This window comes from Culex quinquefasciatus, chromosome 1, assembly GCF_015732765.1.
Source record: "Culex quinquefasciatus strain JHB chromosome 1, VPISU_Cqui_1.0_pri_paternal, whole genome shotgun sequence".
Classification (NCBI taxonomy): Eukaryota; Metazoa; Arthropoda; class Insecta; order Diptera; family Culicidae; genus Culex; species Culex quinquefasciatus.
The window spans coordinates 20,762,565-20,781,367 of record NC_051861.1 but is presented as its reverse complement, the minus strand read 5'-3'; the positions used below and the strand labels follow the sequence as shown (position 1 = coordinate 20,781,367).

General features: G+C 38.4%; 1 protein-coding gene across 5 annotated transcripts in view; it reads left to right on the top strand.

Moving 5' to 3' along the window:
• Positions 1–2,384: 2,384 nt before the first annotated feature.
• Positions 2,385–18,803, top strand: part of LOC6037507 (sodium/potassium-transporting ATPase subunit alpha) — a 98,687-nt gene continuing 82,268 nt past the window's right edge. For 3 of the 5 annotated variants that reach the window (XM_038251973.1, XM_038251978.1, XM_038251970.1), the window contains exon 1: positions 2,387–2,681. In XM_038251973.1, the coding sequence (XP_038107901.1) occupies positions 2,658–2,681 (24 nt within the window). In that variant the 5' untranslated portion in view covers positions 2,387–2,657. Of the gene's footprint in view, positions 2,682–18,803 lie in introns of all 5 variants that reach the window. The other 2 variants (XM_038251986.1, XM_038252007.1) reach the window with 2 other exon arrangements.

Below are 18,803 nucleotides of genomic sequence, written 5' to 3'. Positions count from 1 at the left end.
CTCAAGGTCATCCGGTTTTGTGCAACCAGCAGTACGGAAGGCAAGAAATTGAAAAAAATCGGTTTTAGTTCCAGAAACTGTAATCATTCTAAAGCTTGACGAGATTTTAACTGTTTAACTTATATAAAATTTTGACAAGGAAATTAAATTTGAATCAAAACATAAAGTTAAATAAAGAGAGAGGAAGGGTCTGAGGATGTGTCGGAAACCGTATGGAAAAAATGCTACGTCTTTTGTGTATGGCGTCTTTTGCGAAGATTACATCTATATATTAATGATGACATTGTTCCTTTTTGATAAATTGTACACTGCTGCTGTCAAAGGAAAAAGCTCTACACTTGAATGTGTGTGTGTGGTCCAATTCAATACCCGCTAACCGGTAGCGATATTATGGGAAAGTATAGTTTGTATCAGACTTTTTGTATATGCCGAATGCTGATACAACTTATCTCAGTCCCAGGTATTAGGTGGTGATAGCCCTCGCGCTGCTTCCAACGACCCGTTTCAGAATGACAGAGCTCCTTGCGGTCCAATTCCGAGGTCGCTGGGCATTGTTCGGCCCCGCCTGAACATAGAAGCAAGCATCTGAAGGAAACTCGATCTATATTTAGACTTCCAATCCCCTCAGGCAAATCAGGGATCAGCGCGTATTTAATATGAGAAGAAAACATGTTTCAACACTACGGATTATTTCACTGCTAGAGTGTAAACCTTCTGATGGCCGACTGCTTAGCGTCCCAGACCACCCCAATCCAAAGGCGTGAGTTCGAATCCCGCCTAATTCATTTTCGTTTTTTGTTCATATTCAAAGTTCAAATTCATGATTCCAAATTTCAAATTTCAAAGGAACCGACCGGGATTTGATCCCTGAACCATCTGCTTGTGAGGCAGAAGCCGTAACCATTAAGCCACGGAGCCGGTTAGGAAAAAAGCTCTACACTTGAATCCATCATTAATCAAACGATGGCATTTTATTCCGAGGAAAATAATATTCTTTGTTAGATTTTGTTTTATTTGAGCCATTGAAAGATATTTTTTAAATAATATTATTTCAAAAGCGCAGGAAATTTTGTTTCAATGATTTTTAATCATTTCAAGTCAACATTGAGTACTTCCTCCTATTTTTGAGCAACGTTTGCTCTTGCGCTAGTGTCCAACAGATGGGGATAAACTGAAAATGAGCTATCTCGAAAGTGAGCACAACATACCTATTTCAATTTATCTGAGTCGTTTGCCAGATTTTTTAAACGATTTATCGGTAAGTTTGCTCATGCCATGTCGGGAAATAACACTACTTCAGCAAATGTCAGACTGACGTGTGTCATTAAATTTGTACGATGAAATATTTATTTAAAAAAAGCAACATTTGTAGACAACATTTAGACAAATGTAAACAATGAGTGTATCCCGAGCGGGATGCTCTCAATGTTTCGATTTGTTTATAGGACCTTATCAAAAATGTCGAGATTTTAAAAATTTAAGGCTGTTTTATAAACATTCGATTAAAATGTATTTTTCGGGATTAAACAACTCGTTGAAAACTCGTTATTTTAGCACTCGTCGTATTTATTCAACTCTGCGACATAGTTGGGTGCTGAAAGAATCATCATTTTGCAACTTGTTACATAACGTGCAGACAATCTTAACAATTTGTGAAGTAAATAGTTCGTAAATTGAACAAAAGTCGGTCGAAAATGAGTAGGTTTACAAATGGTTCATAGGTTTGATTAATTTTCATGAACTCAAATTTCTGACCAAGTTTATTTTTGAAAGGCCACGATTTTTCCACAAATGTTGACACAGTTGAGCCCTGTTAGTTGATCAACGAATTTGAAGTCGGACAGGACATCACAGTTAATATTAATCGCAAATTCAGCTACATTTACCTACGCTGGCAACTCTGGCCCCATTAGAAAACACTTGCGCCGCATAAAAATAAAAAGAAAAGCAAACACCACCGGCCAACTGACAAGTGAAACCAGTTTTCGCTTTGACGTTTTGCTGTTGATGCTGTATTAGTGGCACTCCAGGAGGCGCTAGATGTCGCTCCGTCTCTTTTACGCCCCCGTAGTTTCCTCACCCAAGCAAACCACGCGTGTCCGTCTGTTTGTCATCCGTCTGTGTCTCACTGGTGTGCGTGTAACGTGCGCTGCTGCGAGTGGTGTGTCGGTCGGGTGTTTGAATCCGTTTTCCTCCGGTAAAAATCAACCTTTTCCGTGCCGTGGCCATTTCCGGGGGTGCGTCGGTGCGATCGGGGTTCGGGAAGTTTCCCGGGGAAAGTGCGGTGACCGGTCAGACATTTATGAATAACATACAAACTGTTTGGTAGTAGGTTTCGCGAATCACCCCTCGGCCTGGCAGTGCACCCGCGAGCTGTCAAAAGTGCTTTGGTTGTGGTTGTGCGGTGGAGATTGGCACTGCGTTGAGTTACCCCTCGACGCGGCGCTTAGGACAGCTCTCGGTGGTTGGGCACGGAGTTGATTCGGTGGTTTTATTGGTGGAATCCGTCGCAGTGGAAAAATAATAATAAATAAATCAAGCAGATTGGAACGCTAAGCGAGGGTTGAGTGAGTGAACTTCTAGAACATCGGTAATCCAGACTTGACCAGTGCAGAGGAGGAGTGTAAGTGTTTGTGTTTTTGTGTCGTTTGTGTGCTATGGCCAGATCGATCGACGACGAGGTAAGTTTTTGAAATCCACTTCATTTCAACTTCTGTAAATCCCCAACTCCTAAAAGTCCCAAAACCCATGGAGATCGAAGAATTCCAACGGTTTGACCAGCAATAGTTCCATAGAATGCAACTCTGATGACGAATGTAAACGAATTTCCCCCTGCCCAAACTTCTTATCAACTTTGAATGACTCATTTAGAACACAAACTCATCGAGAAAAGTTTAGTCCGCACTCGGAGGGAAAGGTCGACAAGTGGTTGGGCCCAGAACTCCACGGCGACAAATTAAATTCCCATCAACAATAAACAAAAACCGTTTCATAATCGCCAAACAGCTAACGCCCCATTCAGCGATTTGGTGTCAGAGTGGTGTGGATATAAATATACACACCTCTAGAGCTGCTGCCAGATGTGCCACTGTGTGTGTCACTCTAGTGTGCATACACAGTCAGGTTAGGCTAGGGTAGGGACAGTTTGTTTGATACTAAAGTGGTATTGTATGAAGGGGGACAAGCATACAGGTTGCTAAGAAAAAAATCTAATTGGAGAATTTTCTAGACATGACATTGTCTTATAAGAAATTGTATTACGTTTGGTGATTTTATTGTTCCAAAGGCTACAGCTAAACAACGCTGGCTAGACAGCTTTGAGTTTACAAGATTCGCAAACAATGGGATTGACGTTTGCTTAGGGGGCAGGAAATTAAGGTTACTGCTTTTTGTTTACCCTAGGAAAATTTTACACGTTAACACAGATTAACTCATTTATGAGTTGAAAATTATAAATATCAATAACCGGCTCTGCTACCCTACACTAACTTAGCACGGCGGTAAGTATTAGTCTACGATACTACAGTTTACTCAGAGTTAACTTCCACTGCTGCAATGTTGCACGTTTACTTCCACAGAATTTCTTTTCTATCCGCGTCATCGATTTATCGATCACTCTGCGTTTTTTTTTTTCAACGCTCAAGAGTGCATTCTCGTGTTTCGATGCAAAACAACTTCGTTTTCACAACCTAAACAACGAAACTTCGTTGTGGTGTGCTGCTCGTGCAACCCAGAACTGTCACTGTCTAATTAGTTTTAATTACCCTATTTCGTGTCGATTAGTCCGATGATGGCGGCAGAGTGCACGCTAATAGTGTGTTCCGCACTTTATGTGGCTTAAATTAGCTTGGTTGTTTACACTTGCGATGAATGGATTTTTCCCTGTTTTATTTTTTATAATGTTAGTAACATCTATATAATTTTATTGGGATTTCCTGGTGGTTTTCTGATAAAAACAAAGAGCAGTCACAGTCCCTTTGAAGCATGTTGGCTTGACATCGGGCGGTCAGACTGCTATAAATTGTACGATGAAAAACTTTTGCCAGAAAGAGGGCGCAGAATTTTTGACATGAAAATATTTTAATTTGTCGATCTTCTCGATATCAATATCGCTAGAGTTGTCAATAAATTTTTCAGTCCCTTCAAACAGATTGCTTTGATTTTTCGTTCTATAATTTGATAACTCCTGCTCTCGATGGTCCATTTAATATCGACAATGAGAGAGTCCACCGTACTCATATTTTAAAAGAAATCTTTGCTAAACAAATTAAGTCAAGCTTAGATGCAAATCAGCAATTTTGCTGGACACTTCGTTTTACTGCGGCTGTTCCTTCCAATCTTCTATGCATAAGAACCTTCCACCAGAGGTTATGAATATGAAGTTGGTATTCACACAATGTAGACCAAATTTTAGAGTGCAATTTTTCATATTGTCATTAAACATGAGGATAGGATAGGATAGGAAGAAAACAAAAAGTTTTTCAATCAGTGTAAAGTGTCGATAATAAACTATAATAATAATAGTAAAAAGTTTTTCAAAATCAAAAAAAAATATTACGTCCATCCCAAAACATATTCCATTTTGTTCTTGCGAAACACGTTGTAAAGAGAGAGACGGAGTGCCATGGGGCAACAATCTTCGAATAATAATTTAAATGTGCAGAACGCGCACACAGTCGACCGAAAAAAATCTTAACCTCAAAAGTAGGTCCACTGTATGCGTGAACGGAGCGTTTACCGGTGGTAAATATTGGACACCAAGGGTTTTCGGAGTGTAAAAAGGTGCGGAATCTTTCGCGAGAGATATGTTTGCTGCCTGGTGACGTTTGTCAATCGTCATTCGAGTGAAGAAAATTTTGGCAATTTCTCTTTATCCCATTACCAAGAAATGTCACCTTATCTAGTAAAAAAATATAACCTATGTTTGTTAAAAATTATGACGTCCATAAATTGATTGGCCTACCGGTAGAAAAAAAACAGATTCTATCCACTTTAACAACCCACAGGTTTTCTGTGGTCTCTATAGCAAGTTTCTTTCCGAACCAAAGGCTTGAAGGCTCAAAAATACCTATAAAATCGTAAAGGTATGTCTAAAAGTAGCTAAAACTTGAATTTGCCAATAAACACAATTATTTCAAACATTCATATCTCCTAAACAAAATTTTGCACCATCATGCACCATGGCTCAGACAATATTATTTTAGTCGTCTAATACATAAAATAATCTAAAATTAAAAATACATATTTTGGGAATTTTAACCTTAAGCTAAAACAAAAATAATAAAAAATGAGAATTAGATTGGTCATGAATTTACAGTTTACCCTGCATATAATAACAATTTTCTCAGAGAGAAATGTCATGCAAATTAAGCAGGTCGCTCTCTTCGTGGCAAAAAATGGGGAATCTTGCTACGTCCCAACTGGTTTATTGTTCCAAAAATATATTATAAATTATTTTTTCTGATGTGTCACCAACGACGGCACCAGTTGCCTGGCACGGCAAATTATCACACACACACACACAAGTGTTTTACGATTATTGTCACAGTCATTACAACCTCGCGAATGTGCGCTGTCATATGTTTGACAGTAAAATTAATCCTTCTACAAGTACTCAAAAACCGAAGATTCTGCGACACAAAACTTCAGCGGAGAAGACTTGTCTTGAGTCAAGGGCGCAAGAAGAAGTCACAGCTAGAGCCGCCGACCAGCCGAGCTAGAGGGCAAGCAAAGACATCTTCGAGCAACAGCAACAACAAAAAAAAACGAGTTCCAGTAGAACCGGTTGACCGCTTGGCAACACTGCGCGAGAAGGCAAATGAGACACAGTAGAAGACTGAACAAAAAACAACCGGTGCCATGGTCCCTCCGAAGGTAAAGGATTTAGTCGGGGAGGGGAGTTTTTGTAGAAGCGAGGATGATTGGCTCTGAATGCTTAATTTGATTTTGGTGAAATCACAATACAGTAGTTGTTCGATAACTGGGCGTTGTTACACTGGGCTGCTTTTTAACTGGGCGCTCGATAACTGGGCCGCAGCCCAGTTAAAAAGCAGACAAACGTCAAAAAACCAAAACAAACCGAAATGACCAAGGGGTTAGTGGATGCAAAAATTATGTTCAATAAATAATAAAGCTTTTTTCAAACTTTTGTTTAATTTCAAGTTACAATTAAAGAAATATGAAAAGTAAGCATTGTAAATAAATTTGAGTAACTTTTATTTTTATATTTCATCAGGAAAATATTATGCATCGGTGGTCCCCTCGTTATTTTTCGTTCAGCCCAGTTAGCGAGCAGCATTCGGTGACTGGGCTACGTTCTCAGCCCAGTTAGCGAACAAATACTGTACTTTAATTCTTAGCATAAACTTTTCACAGTGTGCTACGATGTCTTCTTTCAAAAGCTTCCCCTTTTCGACGCCAGTGGCGCTTCATGTTTCAGACTGAGTCGTCACCCTTGTCCTACGTTTTTTTTTGACGGTCATCAAATTCTTCAATCCCAAAACAACGGCAGCCTTATCTGGTCGAAACTGAATCTAGGTCATCAAGCAACCGGCAACAAGTGAGGACTGCCCAACACCGGCTTCTATCATGTCGCTAGCATCGTGACTTTCCGCTTATCATGCGTCTAAATTGAGTCTAATTTGTGCGTGCAGATTGCGTCGATCAATCAACCTACTGAAACCTTACTAGCACCATCTTTGAGCTACTAGTTGCACGCTTACGCCACTCGTCCAAAGATGGCGCCATCATTCGGAAATTTTCAGCGATGCGGAAGAACCTTCCGCTCGGTTCCGGATCGCAAATTTAACCAGCAGCTGGCACAATTGGAAACGATTTCACTTGACCTCACTGCAACGTCGATCACCGGCTCACGGTTTGTTTACGTTGGCGCCATCGGCTAAGTATGATAGAAAGGAAAAGCTCTCTGAACAACAACCACAACCTCGACGCTGTTCACCGCAGAGAAGCCGCAGCCAAAACAAAACAACGAGCCGGTGGCGGCGGCACCGACTTCTCGACGGCCCCCAGACGCGGGATCTGGATTTTTCCGGATTTTCTGGCCTTTCCTTTGCGCGGCAATTACGTGCGGCGAGCGTGGCGCATTCTTCGGGCCACCACACACAGCTGATTGCCGGAGCCGTTTGTTTTGGTTCGATTTTGGGGCGAGGCCTCGACGGAGGTCAATGGCGAGATTTGTGTGTGTTTTTTTGGGAAATTTGAACGGTTGAAATCGGTTTGTACGCAGCGATTAGCATGGCGTTATCTTTTTGGAAATGTTCGCGATAAGGTTATGACAAGATCTGACTTATCACTGAACGATAATTGCGGAGAATCCTTGGAAACACTCTAATGAACTGTGACGAATACGCTGAGACTAGCAGTCAACATGTAATCACATGCCAATCACAATATCAAGAAACACTAGAATCACAGACAAAATGATACAACATTACGAAGGATTTTACGCTGAACCCTGACGTTTGCTACGTTCTATGCTGGCGCCATCTATTGGACAGAACTCGTTCTGAAGGTAACTGTCTTACCTTCGTTCAATTTCTGAACCTTAAACTAACTCGTGCCCTCTAGCAGTAGCTTCAAGCGCACGTTCAAGGGAAACTCTATCGAAAACGATTTGTTTAATATAAAATTAACCGCCTGCTTAGTCCGAGTAAGGTAATTCCTCAGTTCGTGTGCGGCGATAGTGACAGCATTGGTGCAGCACGTTTTACGAGTGCTCGTAAAGTTTGCCCTCGCCGCACGAGGGGACCTCACTCAAGGTGATCACGGGGAAAACCGCATATCTTCTTGGAGGGTAACGTTTCGAAAGGGTTCATAAAGTTCTAACTTGAAACTGTTCAGCTGTTGGTCGTGATCTCTCCGATGGTCGCGTTCGCGAAAGATGACTTATTTATGCATTTAACCGGTTGAACCGGCCCTGGTGGTGCACAAGCGCACACACTGATCTGTGCGGTCGATGTAGATGGGGTTTGTGTGAAAAAGGTTGTTTTTTAATTTGTGCTACACACACACTGAAGCTCCATCTGTGGTTTTTCGCACTACCGAGTCGACCACGTGACCCATTAGCACAGGCTTATGACTCAAAGGGGGTTGTAAACTTAATGTGCTCTGAAGTAAAGTGACTTTGTTGCATAGTAATTTGTCAAAATCAGTTGATTCTCTACTGGACTGCAGTTTTGCATGTTTGTTTATTAAAATTGTGTATTTCAGCAATTCCTCACCAGATCGCGCTGGCTACTTAATGTATCTTTCCTACAAAGGTTGTTGTCTTGGCTATCAAACTTTTCGCTATCACTTGCTAGATGGCACTAGGTCACAAGTCAACCAATTTCACAGTTTTCGAGAATTTTGCGCCAAATTTGACTTTCCCGCAAGGTGCAGAGTCATATTTTTGGCAAGATCTTGCCGCGATCTTGCCGCGATCTTCGGATACGGCCTCGTCGCAAATGTCGACGCGGACAGCACATCATTAATTTTGGATAAATGTACACCCTAGTAGGTAGTAGTTGGGACGATGAGGGGAATCCTAAAAATACCCGCGCCATAACAACAACGCCCAACGCCGTAGCTTTTGCCAAATAAAAACGATGACGTAAAGTGGTCTCGTGATTCGGTAGACTACGTCGTTCAGTCACGTCTTTGTTGACGCCCCAGGGCTCCCGACTGGTTTTTTTATTATCATTATTTCTCTTTTCAATAAATATGCAGATGAATATTTTTTTTTGTGGGCTCGTTAGACTGTTGTTGTTGTGGATGCTTTTTATTAAAACTTTATGGAGGGAGCAAAACTCCCCCGAAAACACGTTTTCGAATAATATGTGAGCGCAGCTCAGAACTTTTGTGACGTAAACAAAAATCTGCCATGGTGGTGGAGGATGGAAAGTTTACTCAACTTGTTGACAACTTTCTTGAACGACATCGCCGTCTGGTTTTGCTGCCGGGGAAAGATTGGTGCGTTGTGATTACATTCAAATGCCTTTAATTTAAAAGTTTTTCCAAACACTATCCTTTGGAAGTTAGATAAGAGTTTATTTCACAGTTTTTTTTTTAAATTGTTAAAAATTGTTATTATCAACTTCAATTGCACTTTTCCTTGCTCGACAAGGTAAAGCTGTAAATGCAGTTCAGATGTAAACCCCTCAATAGAAGTCAATAGCCACCCTTATCGACCTTATTTGCACCACAAATAGCTGTTTGAATTGCAGGGTATCAAAAGCCACTTCAGGACCACCATATCAAAGCCGGACCAAAAAGTCACCTGTGCGCAAAGCTCTGTTATCAGCATCGATTGCCCTGACCCGGTTGGTGTTTGATACCTTGGTGAAGATAGGCTGAGTATTCTGGATCTAATTGTATTATCCACAAACTCAAAACGTTGCGGAAAACCAGCGTATGAAATGGTATCATCTATCAATTATTTTAAAATTTATTAATTTTGCAACCTAGTTTGCGATATCTGAGGTTAACCCTGCACCGTAGGGGTAAGAAGGGGATTATTACGAAACTTCCCAAGTAACATTTTTTTCCAGGAGTTCTACAAGAGCTCTTCAAGATAGCTACAGCATAGCAGTTTGGACCGCGGTAGGATAAAACTCTCTTCAAGTACTTTTCCAAACTCCTGAAGAAGTTTTGAAGAGAATTTTATCATACCACGGTCCAAACTGCTATGCTGTAGCTATCTTGAAGAGATCTTGTAGAACTCCTGGAAAAAATGTTACTTAGGTTGCATGCACCTCGGAAATTCCTCCTGAAGGTTGTTGAGGAGACTATGCTAAGTCAGAAAAATCGATTCCCAAAATATTATGTCGGTAAAAAATGATTTTGTCTCGATTTGATGTTAAAAAATTCAATATATCACCTAAAACCTTAAAAATACGTCCAAAATCTTGGTCTAACTCTAGACAAATAAGTTAATTTTCAACATGATATCAATTCCTAGTTCCCAAAATATATTCCTGGCATAGTACACCTTATATCGGTCCATTACTTGAGTCCCAGCGGCATCAGGAGGTGTAAACTGTGTTGTTTCAGAAACAAAATATTTGCAATTCGCTCTAGTAAATAAACTGTAATGTCTGAATTCAGTAACAACATTTCAAAAGGGTGAAACCTACGATCCTGCCGTTTCGGGAAAATCAACATGCAAAATTTTGCAATTCCGATCAATTCCTATTTCCACCACTAGCGTGCCCAGGTTCTCAAGGAAGGTGGGGCAAAAATATTAGAGTTTTGAAAATTTCGTAGTTTATGGACACCCCCTGCCCAATTTTAGAACAAATTTCCGAGGATGGTGGGGCAACTGCCCCATGTTGCCCCACCCTGGGCACGCTAGTGATTTCCACAAAAAAACATGAAAACCATCATTTTTTTCAAAACGTAATAGAAAATAGCAATAATTTCATCATAGAGAGCAATTTGAAATTAATTAAGGTGTTTTTGCTTTTAAAAATTGAGAAAAACAAATTACGCCTTTTTGAAGAGCGTGCCTCCATTTTCGCCCCACCGTATTCGCCACCCACTCAACCAAAACAACGGTTTAGCCCGTCAGGTTACGCCACAAAGCAAAAGTAAACAACAGATTCGCCCTTTTGGTTTTTGTTCACTTTTCGGGTTTTTAAAGAAAAAAGTGGTGAAACAACTATTTTATCATTGTGAAACGTTACAGTCAGTGATAATACAGTGATATTTGCAGCCTCAGTGATAAAAAATTGCTCTAGAAAGCCTTTATAAGGAGTCCGATTCAGGCCAAGACTCGTTGAGCTAGGACACACCGTAAGTAGCAAGTTGGTTTGACGATGTGGTCTATATTGAAGTGACGTTTCTTGGGGTGTCCCCGCCGGAAGTGGGAGACATGGCACCTGACGACTAGGCCATCCCGCGACACCATCCTTCCTTCTCAATCTTTGCTTAGCTTCAATGGTTACGGAGGCGATGATTTTGTACGGCATTCCTCCTAAACCTCCCTACACTAACTTTTTGTCCTGCAACTGCTCGACCCAGAATCCCCGGATGTCCCAAGAACCGGTAAATTTTGGACCTTCATATCTAGATTGTGAATCCAGACCAGATCCGATACTACAATAATTGAAATTAAAAAGTTATGTATTTAGGATCATACAAATCTGTGTTTGTTGTGGAATTGTGGTCAGAGACATCAAAAACATACATTTTGATCCATTTTGAAGATTGTCAGGTTAAAATTCACTAAATTATAACGAAAATTTAGTGTTTCTAAATAAACGTCGGAACTTGCAGAAAACACTACATTTGCCCCTCGTGATTGGATGAAAACACAAGGGCGGAAACTCAAATTGGTTTGTTTTGATTGATGTTGTTGATTAGCCCTTTTGTTTTTTGCTTGTAAAACTACGTATTTTCGGAATTTTGTGATGATGGAGGGTGTTTTAGAATCAGTTTTGTTCGCTATATATGATTCTGACAAAAACTCAGTTTGTTTACATCTGAGGGTTTCGCCCTATTGAAAAGTTGTTACAGAATTCAAAAACTAATGTTGTAGCATTGTTGCAAACAAAATAAAGAACATTTTTTGCAGAAAAAATATGAAATTTGATCCACTTTCAGTAAAGTTTTGTCTATTTTAGTGAGAAAGTTGCTGCCAATTTTCAAAATTCTTCGATATTTAACTCATTCCTGTTATAAACAGCTACTACGATCATACTGAGTAGGATGTAACAAAAATTACTTTTTGGCAGACATTCAGGGGCTGGTTCCGGTGGGAGTACTGAGCTCAAATCACAAATATGAGCTTGATTGAACTTAACAGGAGCTGGCCTTTTGCATTTGAATTTTTAATGAGATTTAACCAGTAGAAAACACTTTTATCAAAAATGTAGATTTTTTAGGCACGCTTCAGTGGCCAATTTTCAACATCATTGGCGTGTAGGCCAGAGATCCTTGCGCATGTTCGTCAGAGACTATGGCTTGTTATTTCATTTTTTTTGCCTTGAAACGAGCGGTCAAAAAAGAGACCTGTCAATTATTTTCCAAATTGATTTAAAAATCACTTAAAACTCCTTGTGTTTATACAAAGTTTCATTATTGATTATGTTTTTAGCCAATGAGTATATTTTCTCGCAATTTTTCACAAGCAAAATGAGTTGTAGTAACTGAAGTTTTAAAACAGATGACCAAAAAGCTTCCAACATGAACCACACTCCATCAACGCGTGACATAGGCGTTCGCGTTCCGGAACGCGTAACGTAACGAATCATTTTACGAGGGAGCCCCCTTCCCTCCCGTTCATACCATTGGTCCAGGGTCTTATTAGTCAAGTGGGGGGACACATACCTAGAAGATTTACGACGCTCGACTCAAATTTGTGTGCGCCTCCTCAGATCCGAAGAAATGGTTGAGGGGCATGTTGGCTTAAATTTAATTTTCTTAAAAATATTTGTTTTTTAAATTTTGCAGCAATTTTTTTTAGCTTTTGTTTCTTTAAGTTATGTAGGTTAAGTTTTTTTTAATAAAAAAAAATCGACCCCTCGGTTCACCACGCACCGACCGACACGCTGAATCAACCCGAATCGCGAGCTTAGTGAATAATTTGACGATCAAGACGCCTGTCTCTCTCTCGAAGAAAGAGTGCGACTAGTGCGGATGCATCAATTTAGAGCATCATCATTGTCATCAGCATGAAAGTTGAGGAGTAGAAATTACTAGATAGTAGGTTGTTATATTCGCGCTTGAGACATTCCCCTTCCTTCCACTAGAACTGGAACGAATCACGAAAGTTGTGTCGAACACGAGATTTTTTTCTTTTTCATTCACCGAACAATCACGGTTAATTGAGAAGGTTCTGCGTATGAAATGTCAACCACTTGACGAAACGTCAGAAGTGAAGAAACGAAAGAATTTAGATAAGCGGAAATTGTGTTGACAGCGCGAGAATCAAATCTCGATCAATCACGGCCGAGGGACAGCTGCGAAACGGCAGCGCGTGTTAAACAATGTTTTTCACTGCCTGATTGAGAGGATGACAATCTTTTAATTTGGAAGGGAACAAACGTAAATTTAAAAAACAGATTTTATTGACGCAGGGTCGAAATAACTGCACATGCATTTGCAAGAAACATGATTAATTTCAATTTCATATGATTATTTTGCCTGTACACCAACTGTCAAAAAAGTAAAATGTAAAATCCACAGGACTGAAAAATGTTTATGCAACAGCAGGTTCCCTCAAAATCGATGTGACCCCCACGTTCATGCAAATTAGAGCTCTGACATAGTAATCGTTAGCCCAGGGAAACACAATTTCCATACAAGTTTGTGTTATGCTGATTTTTCCTTCGAGCTTTTTTTTCAAACTCTCAACTTTCATCCTCCCAACCAGCCTCTTGACTTTTTGATTCAACCTCGTCGAGCTGAAGTATAGCAACAGAGTGCTGCCAGGCGCGCAACGCGTCACATGATGTGATAACTCAATCGATAAAATTCTGTTTGCACCAGCATGGTCCCGTGGCCCTGGTCGTTGTCCTGGTTGACAAACTGCATTTTGTCACTTTTTTTACTTTACTATTTTTATTATTTTCAATTTTTTTTAATGTATGTTTAGCTAATTTGACATTTTGCTTAAAATAATGATAATTATTATTCAAAATAACCTAAGAAAAAATATTTTGTTTTCCAAATCCATTAGAGCAATTCTCTGAGATTTCGGTCATTCGATTTTTTTTGTATTTTTTAATCCGGCTGAAACTTTTTTGGTGCCATCGGTATGCCCAAAGAAGCCATTTTGCATCATTAGTTTGTCCATATAATTTTCCATACAAATTTGGCAGCTGTCCATACAAAATGATATGTGAAAATTCAAAAATTGTATCGATCGATTTGGTGTCTTCGGCAAAGTTGTAGGTATGGATATGGACTACACTGAAAAAAATGATACACGGTAAAAAAAATTTGGTGATTTTAATTTAACTTTTTGTCACTAAAACTTGATTTGCAAAAAAACGCTAATTTTATTTTTTTTATTTTTTGATATAAATTAGAGGACATCAAATGCCAACTTTTCAGAAATTTCCAGAATGGGCAAAAAATCTTTGACCGAGTTATGACTTTTGAATCAATACAGAATCGAAATATTGGTCGCAAAATTTTTCAACTGCATTTTTCGATGTAAAATCAATTTGCAATCAAAAGTACTTTAGAAAATTATTGATAAAGTGCACCGTTTCAAGTTTTAACCATTTTCAGGTAACTTTTTTGAAAATAGTCGCAGTTTTCATTTTTTAAATAGTGCCCATGTTTGCCCACTATTGAAAAAATATTTTGAAAAGCTGAGAAAATTCTCTATATTTTGCTTTTTCGGACTTTGTTGATACGACCCTTAGTTGCTGAGATATAGCCATGCAAAGGTTAAAAAACAGAAAAATTGATGTTTTCTAAGTCTCACCCAAACAACCCACCATTCTTAATGTCGATATCTCAGCAACTATAGGTCCGATTTACAATGTTAAAACATGAAACATTCGTAAAATTTTCCGATCTTTTCAAAAAAAATATTTTCAAAAATTTAAAATCAAGTCTAACATTTCAATCGGGCCAAATATTCAATATTACGCCCATTTGAAATGTTAGTCATGATTTAAATTTTTTGAAAATATTTTTTTCGAAAAAACCGGAAATATTCACGAATGTTTCATGCTTTAACATTGTAAATCGGACCTATAGTTGCTGAGATATCGACATTAAGAATGGTGGGTTGTTTGGGTGAGACTTAGAAAACATCAATTTTTCTGTTTTTTAACCTTTGCATGGCTATATCTCAGCAACTAAGGGTCGTATCAACAAAGTCCGAAAAAGCAAAATATAGAGAATTTTCTCAGCTTTTCAAAAATATTTTTTTCAATAGTGGGCAAACATGGGCACTATTTAAAAAAAATGAAAAACTGCGACTATTTTCAAAAAAGTTACCTGAAAATGGTTAAAACTTGGAAACGGTGCACTTTATCAATAATTTTCTAAAGTACTTTTTGATTGCAAATTCGATTTTACATCGAAAAATGCAGTTGAAAAATTTTTGCGACCAATATTTCGATTTTTTGAAAAAATCTGTATTGATTCAAAAAGTCATAACTCGGTCAAAGATTTTTTGCCCATTCTGGAAATTTCTGAAAAGTTGGCATTTGATGTCCTCTAATTTATATCAAAAAATAAAAAAAATAAAATTAGCGTTTTTTTGCAAATCAAGTTTTAGTGACAAAAAGTTAAATTAAAAATCACCAAATTTTTTTTACCGTGTATCATTTTTTTCAGTGTAGTCCATATCCATACCTACAACTTTGCCGAAGACACCAAATCGATCAAAAAATTCCTTCAAAAGATACAGATTTTTGAATTTTCACATATCATTTTTGTATGGACAGCTGCCAAATTTGTATGGAAAATTATATGGATAAACTAATGATGCAAAATGGCTTCTTTGGGCATACCGAAGGCACCAAAAAAGTTTCAGCCGGATTAAAAATACAAAAATTAAAATTAAAGAAAAAAGACCGATTCCGTAGAGAACTGCTCATTACAGACTTGATAATCCGTAGTCCTCGGGGGAACAAATAACTAAAAGAAACACGTTTTTTTGTGACCCTGTGTTGGGTTCTTGAGCTCAAGGTTGATAAATATAAGGTGGCAGAAGTCGATTTTTTATGTTTAAAAGTAAGAAATTTACAAACGATTGTTTTGTCTCTGAGGTTCTAAAATTCCTAAGAAGCCCTCGAGTAATTGAAACTTCGCAGAATCGATTGTGGACTTTATCTTAGAAATTATGTTAGAAATAAAAAATCAAAAATACAAAATTATTCCAATTTAAATTAAAAATTTCAACTGTAAACATTCCAAGTCAGGCAATCATTTAAAAATCACAAAAAACTCAAGAAAGTATTATATTCATGCAACTGTAAACAAATTGAATTGAACAAAAAAAAATTAAACTATCATTGAAAACTATTTTCTCACAGTTTTCCATCTTTTTCCTACCCGGATCAACCCGAAAATCATAGTGGGAAATTCTCGTATGTTTGGCAGGTTGAGCACTCGTTCCTAACTCCATCCAATTTGGTGATTTTAACTATTTAAACAACTAATTTTGCAAAACTTTTGATAAAAACTTGCTTGCTCACTTTTTATTGAGCTAATTATCACTCAATTGCAGTTGAAAACGCCTTTAATTAGCTTTAATTGAATGACCTGCCAACATTAGAGGCACGCTGGAATTAGATGCTGTTCCCCTATGACCTCATTAAATCAATCTTAACAGTTGAAAATACTTCAAAATATCATATTAATCGCTGCATAATTTTTGAACCAATGCTTTCTAAATTATTTTTCAATCACTTTAGCGTAATTATTTTTCTTTAGATTCAGATGAAATAACCCACTGACAACCCAGACTTCAGTCCAAGAGAGTTCATTTTGCTTGCTGAATCTTAATATACCCTAAAAATTGAACCAAATCGTCAAAAATATGAATTTTCGGTCTAAATATGCCTTCAGAATTTAGCCAAATCTTCAAAATATTGATTTTTTCTGTCGATATTATTATGGTTTGGCTCAACTTTGAGGCCAGATTAAGATTTACTTCCCTTTTCCCTTGGTTATAAGCGTTTTTTTTTTTCTAAACGTTTCTCTAAAAGCGAGAATAAACTGGTCAGTTTTGTTTGTAGTTATTGGCGGCACCAATCTTTAGAAAACAGTGCAATTGATAATTCAGATTTTTTTTTTTTTGAAACAATCATAGAATCTATTTTATCATTATATTTGTTATGTTTTCAAGCTAAAAATCATATAATTAGCTAAATAATATTAATTGATGGTATTCTACACTTTAAATCTAAAAAACACGGATAGCAGTTTTTAAAAAGCTTTAAAAAATAAATATCTTTGTTGTGCTTTGGATTTTAAATGCACCACAATTTTTAATCTAGTGTGATTAAAATTAAAAAGTCTCTCATAATTTTTTTTGCATGATTTGATTAGAAAAGCATCAAAACTTTTTTAAACGTTCAAAAGAAACCAAAAACTACAAAAAATAGCCATTCAATGTAAATTTTTAGACTGCTTTAAAATTTCATTTTTATACAAACATATTTTACAAATTATCTTAAAGTCACTACTGCCGACTGGGGAAAATCAAGAGTATATCCTGAACAGGTACTGGAGATTTTAGAGTAATACATTTGAAAATAGATGTACTAATTGTTTTGTTCTGATCCTGTTTTAACCGAAATCAATAAAATAATTCAAAACATTATGCAAACAATTTGGCCTAAACGGCTGTCCTTTAATTTAGGCATTTTGCAGATCTGTAAACTAAATTTTCAACAATTTCCCTTATAACTCAAATCAATGCTGATATATGCTGAATAAAAATAATATTGCAATAAAATTCTGATCGATTATTAAGTATTTAACTGTTTATCTATTTGCACAACCAAATCTGAATTTCCAGTCCAAAATTTGATTATTTTTTTTTCGAGAATTCCCGGGACAAAATATAAAAATCCCGGGATTCAGATATTTCCGGCTTTGGAAATATCCTGGGAATTTTATCACGGGAATTTCCGGGATGGACGCACTACAAGAACAGTTTCTCAAATTTCTCCACGTTTGCAACCAAGGGTTATCCCCAAAGTTCGAGTGGTGCTTTCACTCTGTCATGAAGCTGGAGGTGGTGAAGGGGGTGGCTCCCCCCCCCCTCCCCCTCCAACTTCAAAAGAACAAGTGAGACAGTACGACGACGACGACACGACCATTTCTTCCCGCCTAAGGATGTGCTGTCGAAGCTCTGTGCCGTATGCCTCTGCATAAAATTATGTAATTTCAAGAGGCCGCATGGGAACAGCTAGCGAGTGAGATCGGGAAATTTCTACCCCCTCCCATTATCCCCCTCTTTGCTGGCAGTTGTTTTCTGGTGTCAGGTTGTAAAAAAGAGAGTTTTTTTTTCTCCACTGGCTTGGAGTGAGAGCGGGTGGGAAATTGTGGGTGGTGCTGGAACCCGTCGGAAGTGATGCAATTGCAGTGGCGCACTCACGCTTTATCCTGGAGCGAGAGAGAAAACGATCCTCTCTCGAGGTCGTCCTTCAGGGTGGCACTCACTCTCGAGGAAATTATCGTTTTCAAACCGAGAGAGAGAGAGAGAGAGAGAGCGGAAGAGAATATGGGAAATTCTATCTCAGCGAATGGAAAAACTCACGTGCTTCAGAGAGAGGTCATCGCGAAGGTGGTGAGTGCCGTGAGTGACCCCACCCCAAAAAATTTCGCGCACGCTTTCTGGAGCGAGTTGGGGTGCGCGAGAGCGTGAGTGTCTGCTCTGGTTGTTGAGTGGCGTGAGTGAGTTATTAAAAGTTGGAAAATGAGTTCCAAATGGAGGATGTGTGCGTGTGTGTGTTTTGTTACACACTAATTCAATAACGACACACACTAGATTTTGCCCGAGAGGAAAACTTTTTGGGACAAACAAGAATCGGGTCGTCGTAAATTGATTAAGCTAGTTGGGAATTTTCAGTAATTTGTGTGCTGTCGAGAACTAGAATGACAGCTCCTTGCAAAAGTGTGGAGACGCCTGGTACTCGGCAAAACTTGCCCCTCTCCATTATTTAATGCACTCCGAGAGTGCTCAAACTTTGCACGCGTCTGTGTTTGCGTTCGTGGGAGTGGTGCTTGTTTGTCTTAGTCATACTTGGCATAATTTAAGGGCCGAGGGCATCATATGGCCGGGCCCAACCGTAATTGGTTTTGCAAAAATTTTCCTGAGGATTATCTCT